The 16,142-nt window shown below is 35.9% G+C and overlaps 1 protein-coding gene across 2 annotated transcripts in view; it reads right to left on the bottom strand.

Moving 5' to 3' along the window:
• Nucleotides 1-16,142, bottom strand: part of PAK2 (p21 (RAC1) activated kinase 2) — a 90,203-nt gene that overhangs the window by 14,195 nt on the left and 59,866 nt on the right. For both annotated transcript variants that reach the window (XM_059163040.1, XM_059163042.1), the window contains 9 exons: nt 14,755-14,786; nt 13,976-14,083; nt 12,374-12,506; nt 10,516-10,579; nt 8,894-8,942; nt 8,282-8,394; nt 6,797-6,914; nt 4,990-5,089; nt 2,461-2,657 (listed from right to left, as the gene is read on the bottom strand). In XM_059163040.1, coding sequence (XP_059019023.1) covers nt 2,461-2,657; nt 4,990-5,089; nt 6,797-6,914; nt 8,282-8,394; nt 8,894-8,942; nt 10,516-10,579; nt 12,374-12,506; nt 13,976-14,083; nt 14,755-14,786 — 914 coding nt within the window. The remainder of the gene's footprint in view (nt 1-2,460; nt 2,658-4,989; nt 5,090-6,796; nt 6,915-8,281; nt 8,395-8,893; nt 8,943-10,515; nt 10,580-12,373; nt 12,507-13,975; nt 14,084-14,754; nt 14,787-16,142) is intronic.

The following is a 16,142-nucleotide window of genomic DNA, read 5'->3' as shown; positions in this document are numbered from 1 at the left end:
TAAACCACGTACTACAAAAATCGCCCTTGTAAAGTGTGTAATTCAGTGTTCTTAGTGTATTCGTAAAGTTGTACAACCATGACAACTAATTCCAGAACATTTTTATCTCTCTAAAAAGAATACCCACGTGTATTGTAGTTATTCCTTCTTCCCTCTTCTCCTCAGTTCCTAGAAACCATTAATCTCCTATCTTTATGGATCTGCCTATTCTATTTATTTATATATATAGATAAATAAGTGTATCTATTCAGAGATTTCATATGTTGTTGATCCTCATTACTTGCAGATTCCTTATATGTAAACTCACCTACTCATGCTAAAATTTGTTTAACCCCCTAAACCAATACTCTCAGTGCTTCTGTGGTCATTTATGGATATGCGCCAAGAGGCAAAAAAGCATGGCGCTGATGTGCCGTCTGGTGTCCTAAGTGCAAGGCTGTGATGCACCTTGTGGAGAAAACACATTTGGAAAGCTTCATTCAGGTGTGAGTTATACGTATACCAGCTGTGACTTCAACATTACTCAATCAACAAAATGGCTTTAAGAAGAAACACACATCAAGCAAGGTTATGGACTGATCAGTTGACAAAAATGTGACTATAAGCTGGGGCGCCTGGGTGGCTCAGTTGGTTGAGCGCCAACTCTTGATTTCGGCTCAGGTCGTGATCTGAGGGTCATGGGACTGAACCTTGAGTTGGCTCCGCACTCAGCTGGGAGTCTGCTTGGGCTTCTCTCCCTCTGCTCCTCCCTGACACTCACATACTCAGTCTCTCTCTCAAATAAAGTAAGTAAATGAAATCTTAAAAAACAAATGTGACCACAGGCTTGCAGGAACCCAACCCTGTATTTCCCCTAGCAGCAATAGTTCAGCATTTAATTGGTTAATTCAGTTATCTGTGTCTTTGCAAAACCTAATTACCATGAATGACAAAAACTGACTGCAAATGGAGTCACATGTAAGTGATCTTTTGTGTAGGACTTCTTGCATTTAACATAATGCTTTCAGGTTTAATGTTGTCTGTATCTGTCCTTCATTACTTTCACTATGACTAAATAATATCCCATTGCATCGATATACCACTTTTTTTGATGTACCACTTTTACTCACTCATTCATCAGGTGATGGACATCTGGATTGTTTCTACCTTTTAACTATTATGAATAATGCTGTTTCGAACATTTGTGTACAAGTTTTTGTGTGGATGTATGCTTTTAATTCTCTTGGGTATATATCTAGCAGTGAAATAACTAGGTTATATGGTAACTCAATGTTAACTTTTGAAGGAATTGTCCAATTGTTTTTCAAGTGCTGCATGCACCATATTACATTTCCACTAGCAATGTATGAGGGTTCCAATTTCTTCACATTTTTCACTAACACTTATTGTCCTTTTTTTTTTTTTTTTTAAGATTTTATTTATTTATTTGACAGACGGAGATCACACGCAGGCAGAGAAGCAGGCAGAGAGAGAGGTGGAAGCAGGCTCCCTGATGAGCAGAGAGCCCAATGCGGGGCTCGATCCCAGGACCCTGAGATCATGACCTGAGCCGAAGGCAGCGGCTTAACCCACTGAGCCACCCAGGTGCCCCTATTGTCCATCTTTTTTTTTTTTTTTTTTTTTAAGATTTTATTTATTTATTTGACAGAGAGAAATCACAGAGAGAGATCACAAGTAGACGGAGAGGCAGGCAGAGAGAGAGAGAGAGGTGGAAGCAGGCTCCCTGATGAGCAGAGAGCCCAATGCGGGGCTCGATCCCAGGACCCTGAGATCATGACCTGAGCCGAAGGCAGCAGCTTAACCACTGAGCCACCCAGGCGCCCTGTCCATCTTTTTGATTACAGTCATTTTTATAGGTGTGGTATAGTATCCTTTTGGGATCTGATTTGCATTTCTTTAGTAACTAATGATATTGAGCCATATATGGTCATTTAAAAGTAGAAGTAGAAGGAAACAGACAGACAGAAAGAAGAATGAATGAACTCCTCAACTCTCCACCTCCGCTGCTAAAACGCCTAATTGTTTCAAGTCTACCAACCCCATCTATAACTCAGGACCCTTGCTCTTTTGTTTGACTGTGAGCTTTAACATTGCCATCTACACAGATTTCTTATAGATATGACCTTGTTCTCCTCTCCTGTGTACCTGGCAGTACAGGGGCCAAGGTTCAAAGCTGACTATCTGAAGAGTACATCTAGAGATCCTTTGTGGAAAAGTAAACAAAGTCTTACTTAAGTGCAAAATTTAATACCATACAGTTTACTAAAAATCTACAAACTCTTTACCTAACACATTCAACTCAATAATCCAGAAGAAGCAAATATTTTTAGATGCAGAGACTAGGTTATATCGACTTTTATCCTAAATTTTTGCCTAATGGCTGGTGCAATCAGATTATAAATAAATGTTCTGAAGAAATGCGTTTTTCTAAAAATAAGGCTGGTGTTTAATTGCTCTTACCCTCAAGGGATTTTCATTGAGGTATGGAGGCTCTCCTTCTACCATCTCAATAGCCATGATACCCAGAGACCATATGTCCACTTTAGGGCCATAAGCTTTCCGTGTAACCACCTCTGGTGCCATCCAGTATGGCGTTCCCACCATGGTACTTCTCTTGCTCTGCTCAGGGGTGATCTGGGCGCAGAACCCAAAGTCGGCTATAAAACAAACCAAAACAAATCTATAGTTAATGGTGCCCATGGATACTTTTATCTAAGAGCTCATGATAGATGACTTAATTAATTATATTAGACTATCCAGCCTCTTCTTTTTAAAAACTGTATTCAAAAAGTAAACCAAGGGCACCTGGCTACTGAAGTGTCCATAGAGCATGTGACTCTTGTTCTCAGGGTTGTGTTAAAGCCCCACGCTGTGTATAGTGCTTACTTAAAAAAAAAAAAAAAAAAAAAAAAAAAAAAAAAAAAAAGTAAGCCAGAATGGGTTTCCAAGGTACAATGTAGAATGCAGAATGGCTTTACAAGTATCTTGATGATGTTATATACTCTCACTTTGCTTACTTTTATTTCCCACAAGCAAAGGCCAAATGATCAGGTGGTCTTTTATTCTAAAGAATTATCCCAAAAATTTTAATAAAGTTGAAAAAGGAAAGTTACCAAAAGTGAGCATCAAAACTAAAATTCTACAAATCAGGTAAAAAGGTCAGGAAATGGGAACTATTTCTGAAGAAAACAAACAGAAGCCAGAATTACTAAGTATCTGACCTAGCAGACAGCCTAGAAAAAGAACAGCTTTAACTGCAACTGTACCTAAAAAGGTCCTCACCAGCTTACTCTACTCATTTTGCAATAGGCACAGAAAGCCTAGGTTAGCAATGAGTGTTAGATTTAGTGGGATGAGAATCTAGAATTGTTTTCCTCCCTTCTACAGACCCATTCTATTTCAAACTCAACTACTACTAACATTTAAGTTTATAAGCTTTGGACTTTTTGTTATGAATTTACACAGGTACAAACATCACCTGTGAACTGAATAGTTTATTCGACCTAGTTAGGACACTCTGTTAAACTGCTTTTTAAAAAAAAGTAAACTCTACCCCCAACATGGGGCTTGAACTCACCACTCTGAGATGAAAAGTCACATGCTCTACCAACTAAGTCAGCCAAGTGCTCCAGTAAATTGTTTTTTAAAATTTATTTTTAGAGATTTTTCCATAGTTGTAAACGTTGATCTACCTCATTACTATAACCACACAGTATTACAAAATAACAAAATTATAATTTACCATTCCCATACTGCTAGACATTTAAGGTACTTTTTGTTGTTCTTTACAACGTTACAGAGAACAACTTTGTATTTACTGTTGTGCATATGTTCAATAATTTTATCCAAGAGATAAAATTATTCAGTTAAATCATATTTATAGCTAAAATTGGGTACTTGTAACAAACCAGGTACTGTTCCAAGTATCTTATAGGAAATCAACATACCTAATCCTCATGATAACACTGAGATAGGTACATTTATTAACATTATTCTCATTTTACAAACTGGGAAACTAAGGCATACATATTTTTAGGTAAATTATCCAAGATCATTCATCTAGTATGTGGAAGAGCCAGGATAAATCTATCCAAAAAAGTCTAAGTCAGCTTACATGTGTATCCACCAAAAAAGTATGAGAATGTCCATTTCTATTTTGCCTGCTGATTAAGATTAGTAATCATATTTTTTGACCATCTGGTAGAACCCCTTTCCTGTGGTTGAACAATACCCAGAAGAAATATCTTAAAAAAAGAGATATTGAAAAAGGAGTCAAACACTCCAACAGAACAGAAGGAAAAAATTTTGATCTGCTGATCCAAGAAATGCCTTGAATTTTGCATAGTGGGAGGAACCACAACAGAAGTTCTTCTTGAATCCTCCAGGTGGCAGTGGTTGAAACTGACAGATTACAGCCAGCAGAGGAAAAGAAGTCCAGGACTTTCCCCCCCATGATTGTATCAAGTCTGATACAGAAGATAATTAGGAACAGAGGTTTTGTTTCTAGTCATCTCTCAGGTCAGGGTCATAAAGCCCTCCCCCAAATGGGCCATGTTCTACCAAATCCTAAGAAAGCTGAACAGTACAATGAGAAAGATTTACCCTAATAACAGAGACAAATTCAAGCTTATCTTTAGAAGACAGTACCAACATGAGGACAATCCCAGGCACTGTTCCTCAGTGCTTTACATTTTTAGTTCTCAGAGTAACTGAGACAGTAACTATATTATATATCTGAGACAGTAACTATTATTTTCCTTACCATCTAGAACATAAATACAGAGATTAAATAACTCACCCCAAATTATTCAGCAACTAGTAGCTGATCTGCTATTTAAACCCAAGCTGTCCAGCTCAGAGTCCACATTCTTTACGATTTTCTCCCTCCTCTTCCATATATTAAGTCACAAAAATATTAATAGGTTTCTTTTTACTTAAACAAAAGGCAGAACTATAGTAATAAATGTTACTTAATCATTTGCTACTTACTAAGTTTAACGGATCCTTCCATCCCCAAAAGCACATTGTCACTTTTGATGTCTCTGTGGATTACTTGATTAGCATGTAAAAACTCCAATGCCTGTAAACACTAACCAAGAAAAACACCTATCAATGAAACAGTCCCTGAAAAGCCTAAAGGAAGTGAGTCAGTACTTATGGCCTAAAGCATTGCTTCAGAATTCTAATCGAGCCCCTGGAAAGTAGGTAAGAATCTGGGAGGTCCAGTTCTATACAGCTGTTCACTGATGTGATGTTAGGATATTTTTTTCATTTCTTTTAGAGCAGATTTTACATAAAGTGATTTCGACAACTTAGACACCACTGATGAAAGAGTAAGTTTCCTCTTATGCCATGTTTCAGAAAGCACAGTCAGAAGTAAGGAAAAACTCTGCCCCCTTCCTTAAAATTCAAGAACAAGATTAGAGTTTTAAGATCTGCTTGCCCCTGTTTTTGAATATTAACTGAATATAAAATGCAAGCTTGGAAAAAGTTGTATTTTTATTTCTTACCCCCAATAGAAGAGAAAAACAAAATAAAGATTGTACTTTATGAGTAACAACTAAAAATCTCATTTAAGATATTCTACTATCCATTCAAGTAAAGACAGATAAACTGTACTACATTTACCAAGCATTTTTTTTTTTAAGATTTTTTTTATTTATTTGACAGAGAGATCACAAGTAGGCAGAGAGGCAAGCAGAGAGAGAGGAGGAAGCAGGCTCTCTGCTGAGCAGAGAGCCCCATGTGGGGTTTGATCCCAGGACCCTGAGACCAGGACCTGAGCCACCCAGGTACCCCTCAAGCATTTTTTTTTTTAAGATTTTATTTATTTGTCAGAGAGAGAGAGAGAGAGAGAGAGAGCACAAGCAGGGGGAGCAGAAGAGAGAGAGAGAAGCAGGGACTTCTCAGTGTGGGAGTTGATCCCAGGAACCTGAGAACATGACCTGAGCCAAAGGAAGATGTTTAACCAGCTGAGCCACCCAGGCTCAGTTCTGCATATACAAAGCATTTAAGCAGATTCTTGAGAACAAATCCTCCCCAAAACACTTGTACAACAGAAACAAATTTGTCACAATTTGAGGAACTCCTAAAATAATTTTTAAAACAATTATAAAAAGAAATTATTAGAGAAACAAATGAAGTATGGATATATTCTTAAGTTTTTGTCAGCTTTTAAGTGACCACTCTTTGTTAGAGTTATGTTACTAAAATACCATATTCATAACTGTTCAAGAGTTCTTATTTCCTCCCCTCCTGAAACAACCAAATGGTCTACCCCTTTGATGGAGCATAATTAACTCAGAAATAAAAATTTTTAGTTTTAGTTTCGACTTAGGCAATTTGGCAGAATTCTACTGGCTTAAGCAATGGTATGTCTCAAAATTAAATAGTGAATATCAAGAAACACCTAGCTTTTCACCTCTGAGGAGATTAATAAAGCCAGAAGCAGACTTAATACTTAAGGTGAGCATGTGTCCTGCTTTGTGAGAGACAGTCCTTGTTTCCACTGTTGAGCGGCCTTTCCTTTCACTCTTAAAAGTACTCTGTTGGGATAAGTTCTAATGAAGAACTCCCTGAAATATACCTGTGAGCTGGGCTCTTCAAAAATCCATACTTTATTCCAGAATTAGCGTGCACAGGAAGGATTAAATGGTATGGAGACAACCTGCACAGAGTATGTAGAGAAAGTACTGCACATAGTAAAAATCACCTGTGCGAAAACTCTCCTTCTTGTTTTTTTTTTAACCTCCTAAGTACGCATGGCTGTAACTTACCGGAAAGGGAGCACACTTACCTCTCTGCAGACAGCGGCGATCTGTGCTTCATCCATGCAGGTCTCTGTCACAACATCAGTAAGCGATCCCCCAGCAAGGTACTCCATTACCACAAACAATTCATCTCCCATCAGGTAACTAAAAAACAAGGAAAAACACACAAAATACATGCGCGTTTTTACTTTCACACCACTCTGCGCTGAAGAATTTAAATGTCAGACTCCCTAATCAGGAAGCTAGAAAGCTGGAAGCTGTGAGGGCCAGAAAGAAAACCCGCCAGCTGCAACCCCACAGTTGAGGAAAGTAACTGACAGGCACTAGGACTTTTCTGAGTGATTTCAGAGCTAGCCTACAATTGTAACTTGATCGTTTCAATTAATATAACACTGTAAGGTAGGAATCATTTGTTCTGTTTTACAGATGAAGAGATGGAGGCTTGAAGAAGTTACTCATCCAGGTTCACATAGCTAGTAAGTGACAGAACCAGAATCAGAAGCCAAGTGTAATGGATTCCAAAGCTATGGCTTATCTTACCTACCCTGCAATACCCACTTGACATAGTACTTTCAAAAGCAGGGCAACAGACCTAGAAAATTGATTTTTATGAACATGGCCTCCATTACTAGGGCTAAAATCTAAAAATGTATTATCTTTTTCCTATTCTAAATACATTTAAATGTGGAAATAAGAAAATCACCTATAATCTTCTATCTCCACCACAAATAAATCCTTGTATTTATTTTAATTTTCATTTATTTTTCAATTCTTTCATTTGCATATATGTAACTGCTTAACAATCCCCATATAATCGTAGAATATAATTTTCTATCCTGCTCTTTGTTCTATTATTTAACATCCATTCTTAAATGAGGTTTTGACAAACTATTTGCCCATGAAAGACAGGATCTAAAATAGAAACATGATCTGAAAGTTTAAAAACCATGTGGCCAGGCACTGCTGTCAGTCAACACATGAATCATAGCTCATTTCCTTAATGTTTCTGTTTCTGATCATTTGTAATTAATATAAGCACCAGCAGTAATGTCTTTCATTTAACTGCTCTCCCTTACTTGCCAGGTGATATACATGTAGAAAAAAGCCTGCTAAAGTACAATGTACCCCCCAGCCTTTTTTTTAAGATTTATTAGAGAGCTAACGAGTGTGCGCACATGGCGGGGAGGGTGAACAAGGAGGGAGGGGCAGAGGGAGAGAATCCTAAGCAGATTCCCGCACTGAGCATGGAGCCCAAGGCCTGGCTCTATCCAGGCTTGATCCCATGACCTGGAGATCATGACCTGAGTTGAAACCAAAAGTAAGACACTTAATCAACTGTGCCACTCAGGTGCCCCTGCAATGTGCTATTTTTTCTTTTACTTCTCTTCCTCCTTCAAGCTTACTTATCAACACTGACACCTACTCTGATCAAGTGCCTGAGTAAGCTCCAAACCACAAGATGTAAAATTTCTACTTTCCCCCCCCACTGTTTAAGAAATAATTGTATTTACCTGTCCAAGAAGTTAACTATGTTGGGATTCTTTAATTCTTTCATCACCAGAATCTCATTAATGATTAATTCCTTCTTTGGCTGTTTCTGTAAATTAATCTGTTTGATAGCAACCTATGATGGAAACAAATTAAAAAAAAAAATCAGAACAAGTCTCCTAATTCTCTCAGAAAATTACAAACACCAACCAGATAATGATTTACTTTATTGTATATCTGTTACATTATACAATGAGACTGTAATTTACTGACAGGTAATACTTTTACTTCCACACTGCCTATGAACAATACTTTGTAATACTTAGAGCCTAATTACTTCAAGATTACTCCTGAAGCTGATTACCCAACTCAAGGTCATACCAATGCCAGGAATTAATCCTCTTTTCATTCCAAGCTGGAAAAATAATTTTTTAAAATATCTGCTTATTTATAAAACTCAGTACATAATTTCTTCTTTTTTCCCTATTAAGAAAAGTGCTATAAAATACATAGAGTAATTCTTTCAACATATTAAACTGAAAAAAAAGATTCCCATTGATTATTCATAGGTTTATCTAGTTTCCTCTTATACTAAAAGCTAATGGTAACACCCAGAAGTATGAAAAAGTAGCTACCTCCTGTCCCAATGCCACATCAGTAGCAGTGAAAACTGTACCAGAAGCCCTAGGGGGAAAAAAGACATACCATATTTAAGGTTTCTAAATCACTATCATTTATGTATCTAAAGACTTTATACTTAGAATAACTAGAAAGGGATTAAAGAACATTTAAGACTTAACATTTTTATAAAGGAGTAAAAGCAAGCACAGAAGGGAAAAAAAAATAAGAAAAAGGCAATCCTCCTAGCTGAAACTTGTTAGAAATTTGTCATAAATATACCTACAAAAATGTAGGAAAAAGATAAAGGAAAGAAAAAATACATACTCATGGATCTACATCCATGCTTAAGAAACAAAAATCAATGAATAAATTTGAAGTCCTTGCACTGCTTCCCAAAGGCATCCTTCCATGCTCCCAAAAGTAATCAGTGTTTGGTGTTTATTCTGCAGTTGATGCGCATCCTTCCATGCTCCCAAAAGTAATCGGTGTTTGGTGTTTATTCTGCAGTTGATGCGCATCCATTCCATGCATCTGTCTACACTTTATGTCTATCAATGGCCTAGGTGTGTATCACTATAAAATATATTCAATGTAATTTTTACAACTTCTTATAAATGGCTTCGTTTTATATATTTTTCTGCAATTTGCTTTTTAATTTTTTAAACTTTTTTATTTTATGTTTTGAGATCTGCTTTCTTAATTTAACACTGGATTTAGGGTGGGTCTTATACTTGCTCCCTCATTACTATTATTTATATTATTCAATATATTAATGGATATATTGGATAAATGGATATATTGGATAAATTTATCCATCACATGCTCAAGAATATTAAGATGATTTTCAATTTTTGTTATTAAACCAGTTATGCAACGAAATTTAGTTCTTTTTTTTTTTTTTTTTAAGAGAGGTAGAGGTGGAGGAGAGGCAGAGGGAGAGGAAGAGAAAGAATCTTAAGAAGGCTCCACACCCAGCATGGAGCTGCATGAGGAGCTGATTTCACAACCCAGAGATCATGAGCTGAGCAGAAATCGAGCCAGATGCTTAACTGAATGAGCCACCCAGGAACCCCACCTAATTTAGTTTTTAGAACAAAATTCATAAAGAGGTTTTCAAAAAAGATTTAAGCTCTCTAAATTCAAAGAATACTATCCAGAGAATAATAATAAAAATTCAAAATGTTCATTTGCTCCCAGGCAACAGAAACAAAGTTTAGTTTAAAAACACAAATTACTGGACAAAATCAGATCAGTAGACTCAAACTTCAATACTCAATAACGTGATTAAATACACAATTTTATTAGGCAATAAAATTGCCTATCATCTTGTAGTAAATGTTCTTATTATCTTTTTACATATATTTGGTAGTCAAAAAATATATATTTGGTGGTCAATTTTTCCATCTAATCTCTTAAACACCAATGGGAAACAACATTTAAGAAAAAAACAATGTACGTCATTGCTCAATAGGTCAATTTTGTAACAGCAGGTAGAAATAAATACATTACTTATTTACACAAATCCAGGAAAACCACGCATAGAATGCTCTAAGTGCTCAATGTCAATAGGCAGAAGAGATACACTATACACCCAGGAATTACTACCATACTGTTTAATACAGTCACCAATACTTACCCTTGCCCAATTTTTTCATATCTTGTGTATTTTTTCTTAGGGTCACCTATGCTCACAATAGTTCCTATTTTAAACAAAAAACAACAACAAAAAGTTGGAAGCTCTCAAGCATTTCAAATTGTAAACTAAATATCATGACTTCTTTTAATAAACTCTACTGATTTCAGAACACTGGTTTTCAAACACAACTTTCAAACACAAGTTTCAAAAATTACGTATGCTGGGGTGCCTGGGTGGCTCAATGGGTTAAAGCCTCTGCCTTCAGCTCTGGTCGTGGCCCCAGGGTCCTGGGATCGAGCCACACATGCAGCTAGCTCTCTGCTCGGGAGGGAACCTGTTTCCCTTCCTCTCTCTCTGCCTGCCTCTCTGCCTACTTGTTATCTCTGTCAAATAAATAAATAAACAAAATCTTAAAAAAAAAATCATGTATGTTTCAAACACAGAACACTAAAGAAACTTAAGAAAGTAACAGAAGCAAGAAGACATATTATTTCCATGAGGTTGGACCTCCTAGCTAAGGTCTTAATTATCCTTTTCTCAAAAATGAACACCTTAAAATGACCAACTGTGTTTAGTCTGCCTAAGAATAAAGGGGTTCTCAGGATGTAGGATGTGCAGTCTTAATCGAGAAGTTGGTCATTCTACTTTTCATACTCCACTGAAATGTATTAAACTAATGGTAAATTATGAAACTACTTATTATCAGAAATAATATATAAATGATATCCAAATAAATAAGCCTAAATGGCTTTTTTGACTCTTCCCACATACCTTCTATCTTCCAATATATTTAGGAAACCACTTATTTCTATAAAGATTACTCTACTTTAGTATTAACTAATCATATCTGTTTTAGGGAAGTTCACAAAGTCACAACTAAGCAACAGTTTTCCGATTAGTATTTGGACATAAAACTATAATATATTCTTATTACCACCAAGCCAAAACATGAGAAAACCATGCTAAGTTTTCACTTGCTCAAGGAAAAAGGAGGTATGATCATATTACGGAAACTCACACAAATAACCCAATTTTATATAAGTATCCAATCTAAGGTCTACAGCCACTTTAGCTACTTTTCTTAGTACTTTTCCGTGATCCTTGATCCCTCTATGTCAGTGTTCTTTATAACTATAGTTGCTGTAGACTTGTAACTGGACATTCTTGCCTCTCCCTGGCACTGTGTACATTATTTCCAATGGTTGACTCAGGCCAATGACAGTTAATGGATGAAAAGGGAGAAGAGAAAAAAAAAATCATTTAATGTTTGCACATATATCTATACAGGAAGGCCACATTGTTTAGTTTTTTGGGAACACTTTGTATTCTCGTATTGAGAAACTATAAGTATATATAAATGTATACAAATCTCCTTTGATAAGTGTTCCAACCATAACCCTCAGATTTGGCCCTTTGGGAAAAAGTGTTGCTCCTGAAGGTACTTATCACTGCATATATTACCCAACAGTCAATACATAATAAACAAGCAAATCAGAGTATGAATTTGGCTTTACTAGATTTTAACGGAAGTGACCTGTTCCTAAAAGGAAACAATTTATAATTTATGTCTTTTTATTCTTTAAGATTTTATTTATATATCTGACAGAAAGAGAGACAGAGAGAGGGAGTAGCAGAGGCTGAGGCAGACTCCCCGCTGAGCAAAGAGCCTGATGCAGAGCGGGATCCCAGAACCCTGGGATCGCCACCTGAGTTGAAAGCAGACACCCAACCGAGACACCCAGGTGCCCCTATAATTGATGTCTTAAGCCAAAACACAGGGTATAAATTAAAATCCATCTGAGCCAAATGTGTCAAGAGCTGTTAACAATTTAAGAATAATGTAAAATAGGTAACATACTTAGTTTCTCCATAATCTCTTCATCTGTCATTTTGGTCTTCTTTTTCTGTTTGTCAGAAGACTTGGCACCGCTATCAACATTAGAATCACCAACTGGTGCAGGAATAGGGTCAATTACAGACCGTGTATAAATCTGCAGAGAGACAGCTTATTACTGAGATCTGAGGCAAAGTATTTTTAGGTATTCTTACTTGTACACTATTCAGTTCTTTGATTTTTAATCAAAACTAGTTTTCTCCAGTGTTCTAAAGAATGAGAATAATATTTTCAACTTATCTTAATAAAAGACCTGTAACGAAGATGAATAAATGTTAAACACTTTTGACACATGATGTATAGATTTTTAAAGTCTGTCTAGCAAAACACCAGATCTCTGAATGAAATTTAAGTTTAGCCAGATCTAAAAGGATATGCCAGCATTCTTACTACAAAAGAGAAATAAACAGCAGAATTACAGAAACCATGATGTTGAATTAACTATTAATTCTCATAAAAACTTTTACCAAAAAAACCCTTTTACCAAGGATGATTTTTACCGTTTCATTTTATTTTTTATTATTTTTAAGCTTTTTATTTAAATTCAATTAACATAAAGTCTATTATTGGTTTCAGAGATAGAGGCCAGTGATTCATCAGTCCTATATAATACCCAATGCTCTACCATTTCATTTTAAACAGCCAATTCTAGGAGGTAAAGCCAGAAAACAAAGCCCTTTACTGTTAATCAGGACCCAGCAGCAGCAGTCTTCAGAGTCCTCCCTGCTGATTGTGCCAGCACTCCACCGCACACCACCTTCCCGCACTTTCCTTGTACTGGCAGAGGAATACAGGACTCTTTCTCTAAGATCATTATTTTTTTTTAAAGATTTTATTTATTTATTTGACAGAGAGAGATCACAAGTAGCCAGAGAGACAGGACTCTTTCTCTAAGATCATTATTTTTTTTTAAAGATTTTATTTATTTATTTGACAGAGAGAGATCACAAGTAGCCAGAGAGGCAGGCAGAGAGAGAGAGTGGGGAAGCAGGCTCCCCGCTGAGCAGAGAGCCTGATGCGGGGCTCGATCCCAGGATCCTGAGATCATGACCTGAGCCGAAGGCAGAGGCTTAACCCATTGAGCCACCCAGGTGCCCCTAAGATTATTATTTTTTAAACTGTTCCCTATCCGGTTGGAATTTCATTCTCTGTAGCCTCCTGAATGACACCAAGACTTTAAGAGAAATGTAAAGTGGGAGATTATCTACACAATTTGGGTAAGAAGTAAGATTTAAGTTTTAGATATAGCAGTTATCTGCACTGAGAAAAATAGAGAAAGCCAGAGAAATAGATGAATTCTCTGGAAGAGAAGGGGTAATATAGAAAGGAGAAACAATGAGGTAACTACTTTAACTTTTAAGGAAGTCATTTAATTTTAATTAAAAAAAAACAACAACAACAAAAAACCTAGTTTTTGATTAACGATTTTTAGGTAAAGATCTCCTCATCAGATTTCCCCATACTGAGGGTTTTTGGAAAATTAATCACTGGCAGACAACTACAGACTGCCGTTTCTTAAAAACACACATGCCCTGACAACCACAGTCCAAGTACCCAGACACGCACTGATTTTGTATGATCTGGTCGTGGGGCAATAACAGGAGGAGCAGCCTCTTCATCATCATCATCTTCCTCTGTTACTACTGCAGAAGTTTCTGATCCCTTGGTACTCAGCTGTATTAATCACATGAGCAAAGCAAGGAAGACAAGTCAGATATAACAATAAACATACTTGAAAAAATGTATTTCTTTAATAGCTCATTTCAAAATGATAAAACCTCATTGGTTCTAATCACTTAAAAAGTAAAAGGAATCCTATAACTTATAGAAAAGTTTATGAAATGTTTACAGTAAGTACCAAGTTTTCTTAAGAGAAAATCTGTACCTTTTATATGGACAATTTTATGTCCCTTAAGTCCTGAAAGGAACCAATCACTTTGTTTGTTAAAACCAAAAATAAAGATCCTGTAGGATTTGTGTAAGTCAGAGTCATTTTTGGTCATTTAAGACAGCTAGATTCACCTTCAAAAATGGTGATTGAAGAAATAAAAGATGTTAATTTTTATAAAAAGCTTACTACATGCCAGGTGTGTGCTAGGTAGGTACATTTCTTATTACCGCACTATGTCTTCATAAGACTCAAAAGAGATTGTTTCCTCCTAATTAAGGGAACTGTTTACTTAATATGGGATCCTTATTTGCTTAATCAAGTGGCTAGCTTAAAACATATTAAGCATTTATTTCTGATGGCTGTAATTTATTTTAGAAAGCTAAATAAAAACTGAGATTTGTTTTGAGTAACTTAAGTTAGAACAAGAGCTACAAGAAGTAATATATTAACTTACTGCTGGTGTTCCAGAAGGGAAGCCATCTTTCTCTGAATACAAAACAGAAAATAATGCTAAGTCAACAACTCAAAAAAGAAAATGTCTATATAATAAAAAAAAAGGAAAAAAAAATAAGAGGAAGAAAATACAAAGCAGAGCAAGTAGAATGTTCTTAGACTGATTACATTTGAAGATGAAGTAAACCTAGAGAAAAATGACAATACCTGTAGTCAAATATGAATTTATGTGAGACTGTTAACAAATCTCAAATCTTTTTATTTTTTTTTATTTTTTAAAAAGATTTTATTTATTTATTTGACAGAGAGATCACAAGTAGGCAGAGAGGCAGGCAGAGAGAGAGAGAAGAGGAAGCAGGCTCCCCGCTGAGCAGAGAGCCCGATGCGGGACTCGATCCCAGGACCCTGAGATCATGACCTGAGCCGAAGGCAGCGGCCTAACCCACTGAGCCACCCAGGTGCCCTACAAATCTCAAATCTTAATGGAACTCTGTAAATTTACAAAAATCACTGACTTGCATACTACAAATGGGTGAATTTTATAGCATTTGAACTACATTTTAACAAAGTTATTAAAAACATTTGTAACTATATTTCTCCATGTGTATATATTAAAACAGAAGTTTATTCATAGCAACACTTTCTCCAGAAAAAAAATGGTCTATCTAGAAACTTAAAGCAACTATTCAGACAACAGCGACTGTGAAAAGGAAAATACTTGGCATAAATTTTGATCAATAAGAAAGCATATTCCTAAGGGCTAAACACAGTTTGTGAAGACTAAACATTGAAACATTCATTCTGGAGTTTAAAAGAGCAAGTTTTGTTTTGTTTTACTTTTCAATAGGCCCAGAGACTTTTACATTTTTATACATATATATAATATCTAGCAATATATGCTAAATAAGATCATTAACTAATTATGTATACATTAATATTATTTAACATATACTATACATTAATAAACATATACAACATACTTATATTTGTTATTTAAGTATATAAATATATATTTATAAATATTATATTAAAGGTATATAGTTAATATAACTTTAGGGACGCCTGGGTGGCTCAGTTGGTTAGGCAGCTGCCTTCGGCTCAGGTCATGATCCCAGCGTCCTGGGATCGAGTCCCACATCGGGCTCCTTGCTCCGCAGGGAGCCTGCTTCTCCCTCTGCCTCTGCCTTCCACTCTGTCTGCCTGTGCTCGCTCTCACTCTCTCTCTCTCTGACAAATAAATAAATAAAATCTTTAAAAAAAAAAAAAATAAAAAAAAAATATAACTTTAACATATATATGAACTACATAATATGAAAAATAGGTGAAAAGAATATACCATTTTCTGGTCAAACACTGATTTAAAAAAATTCTAATTTACAGATGTACTGA

The sequence above is a fragment of the Mustela lutreola genome, chromosome 2 (assembly GCF_030435805.1).
Source record: "Mustela lutreola isolate mMusLut2 chromosome 2, mMusLut2.pri, whole genome shotgun sequence".
Lineage (NCBI taxonomy): Eukaryota > Metazoa > Chordata > Mammalia > Carnivora > Mustelidae > Mustela > Mustela lutreola.
This window is presented reverse-complemented; position numbering and strand designations above follow the sequence as displayed.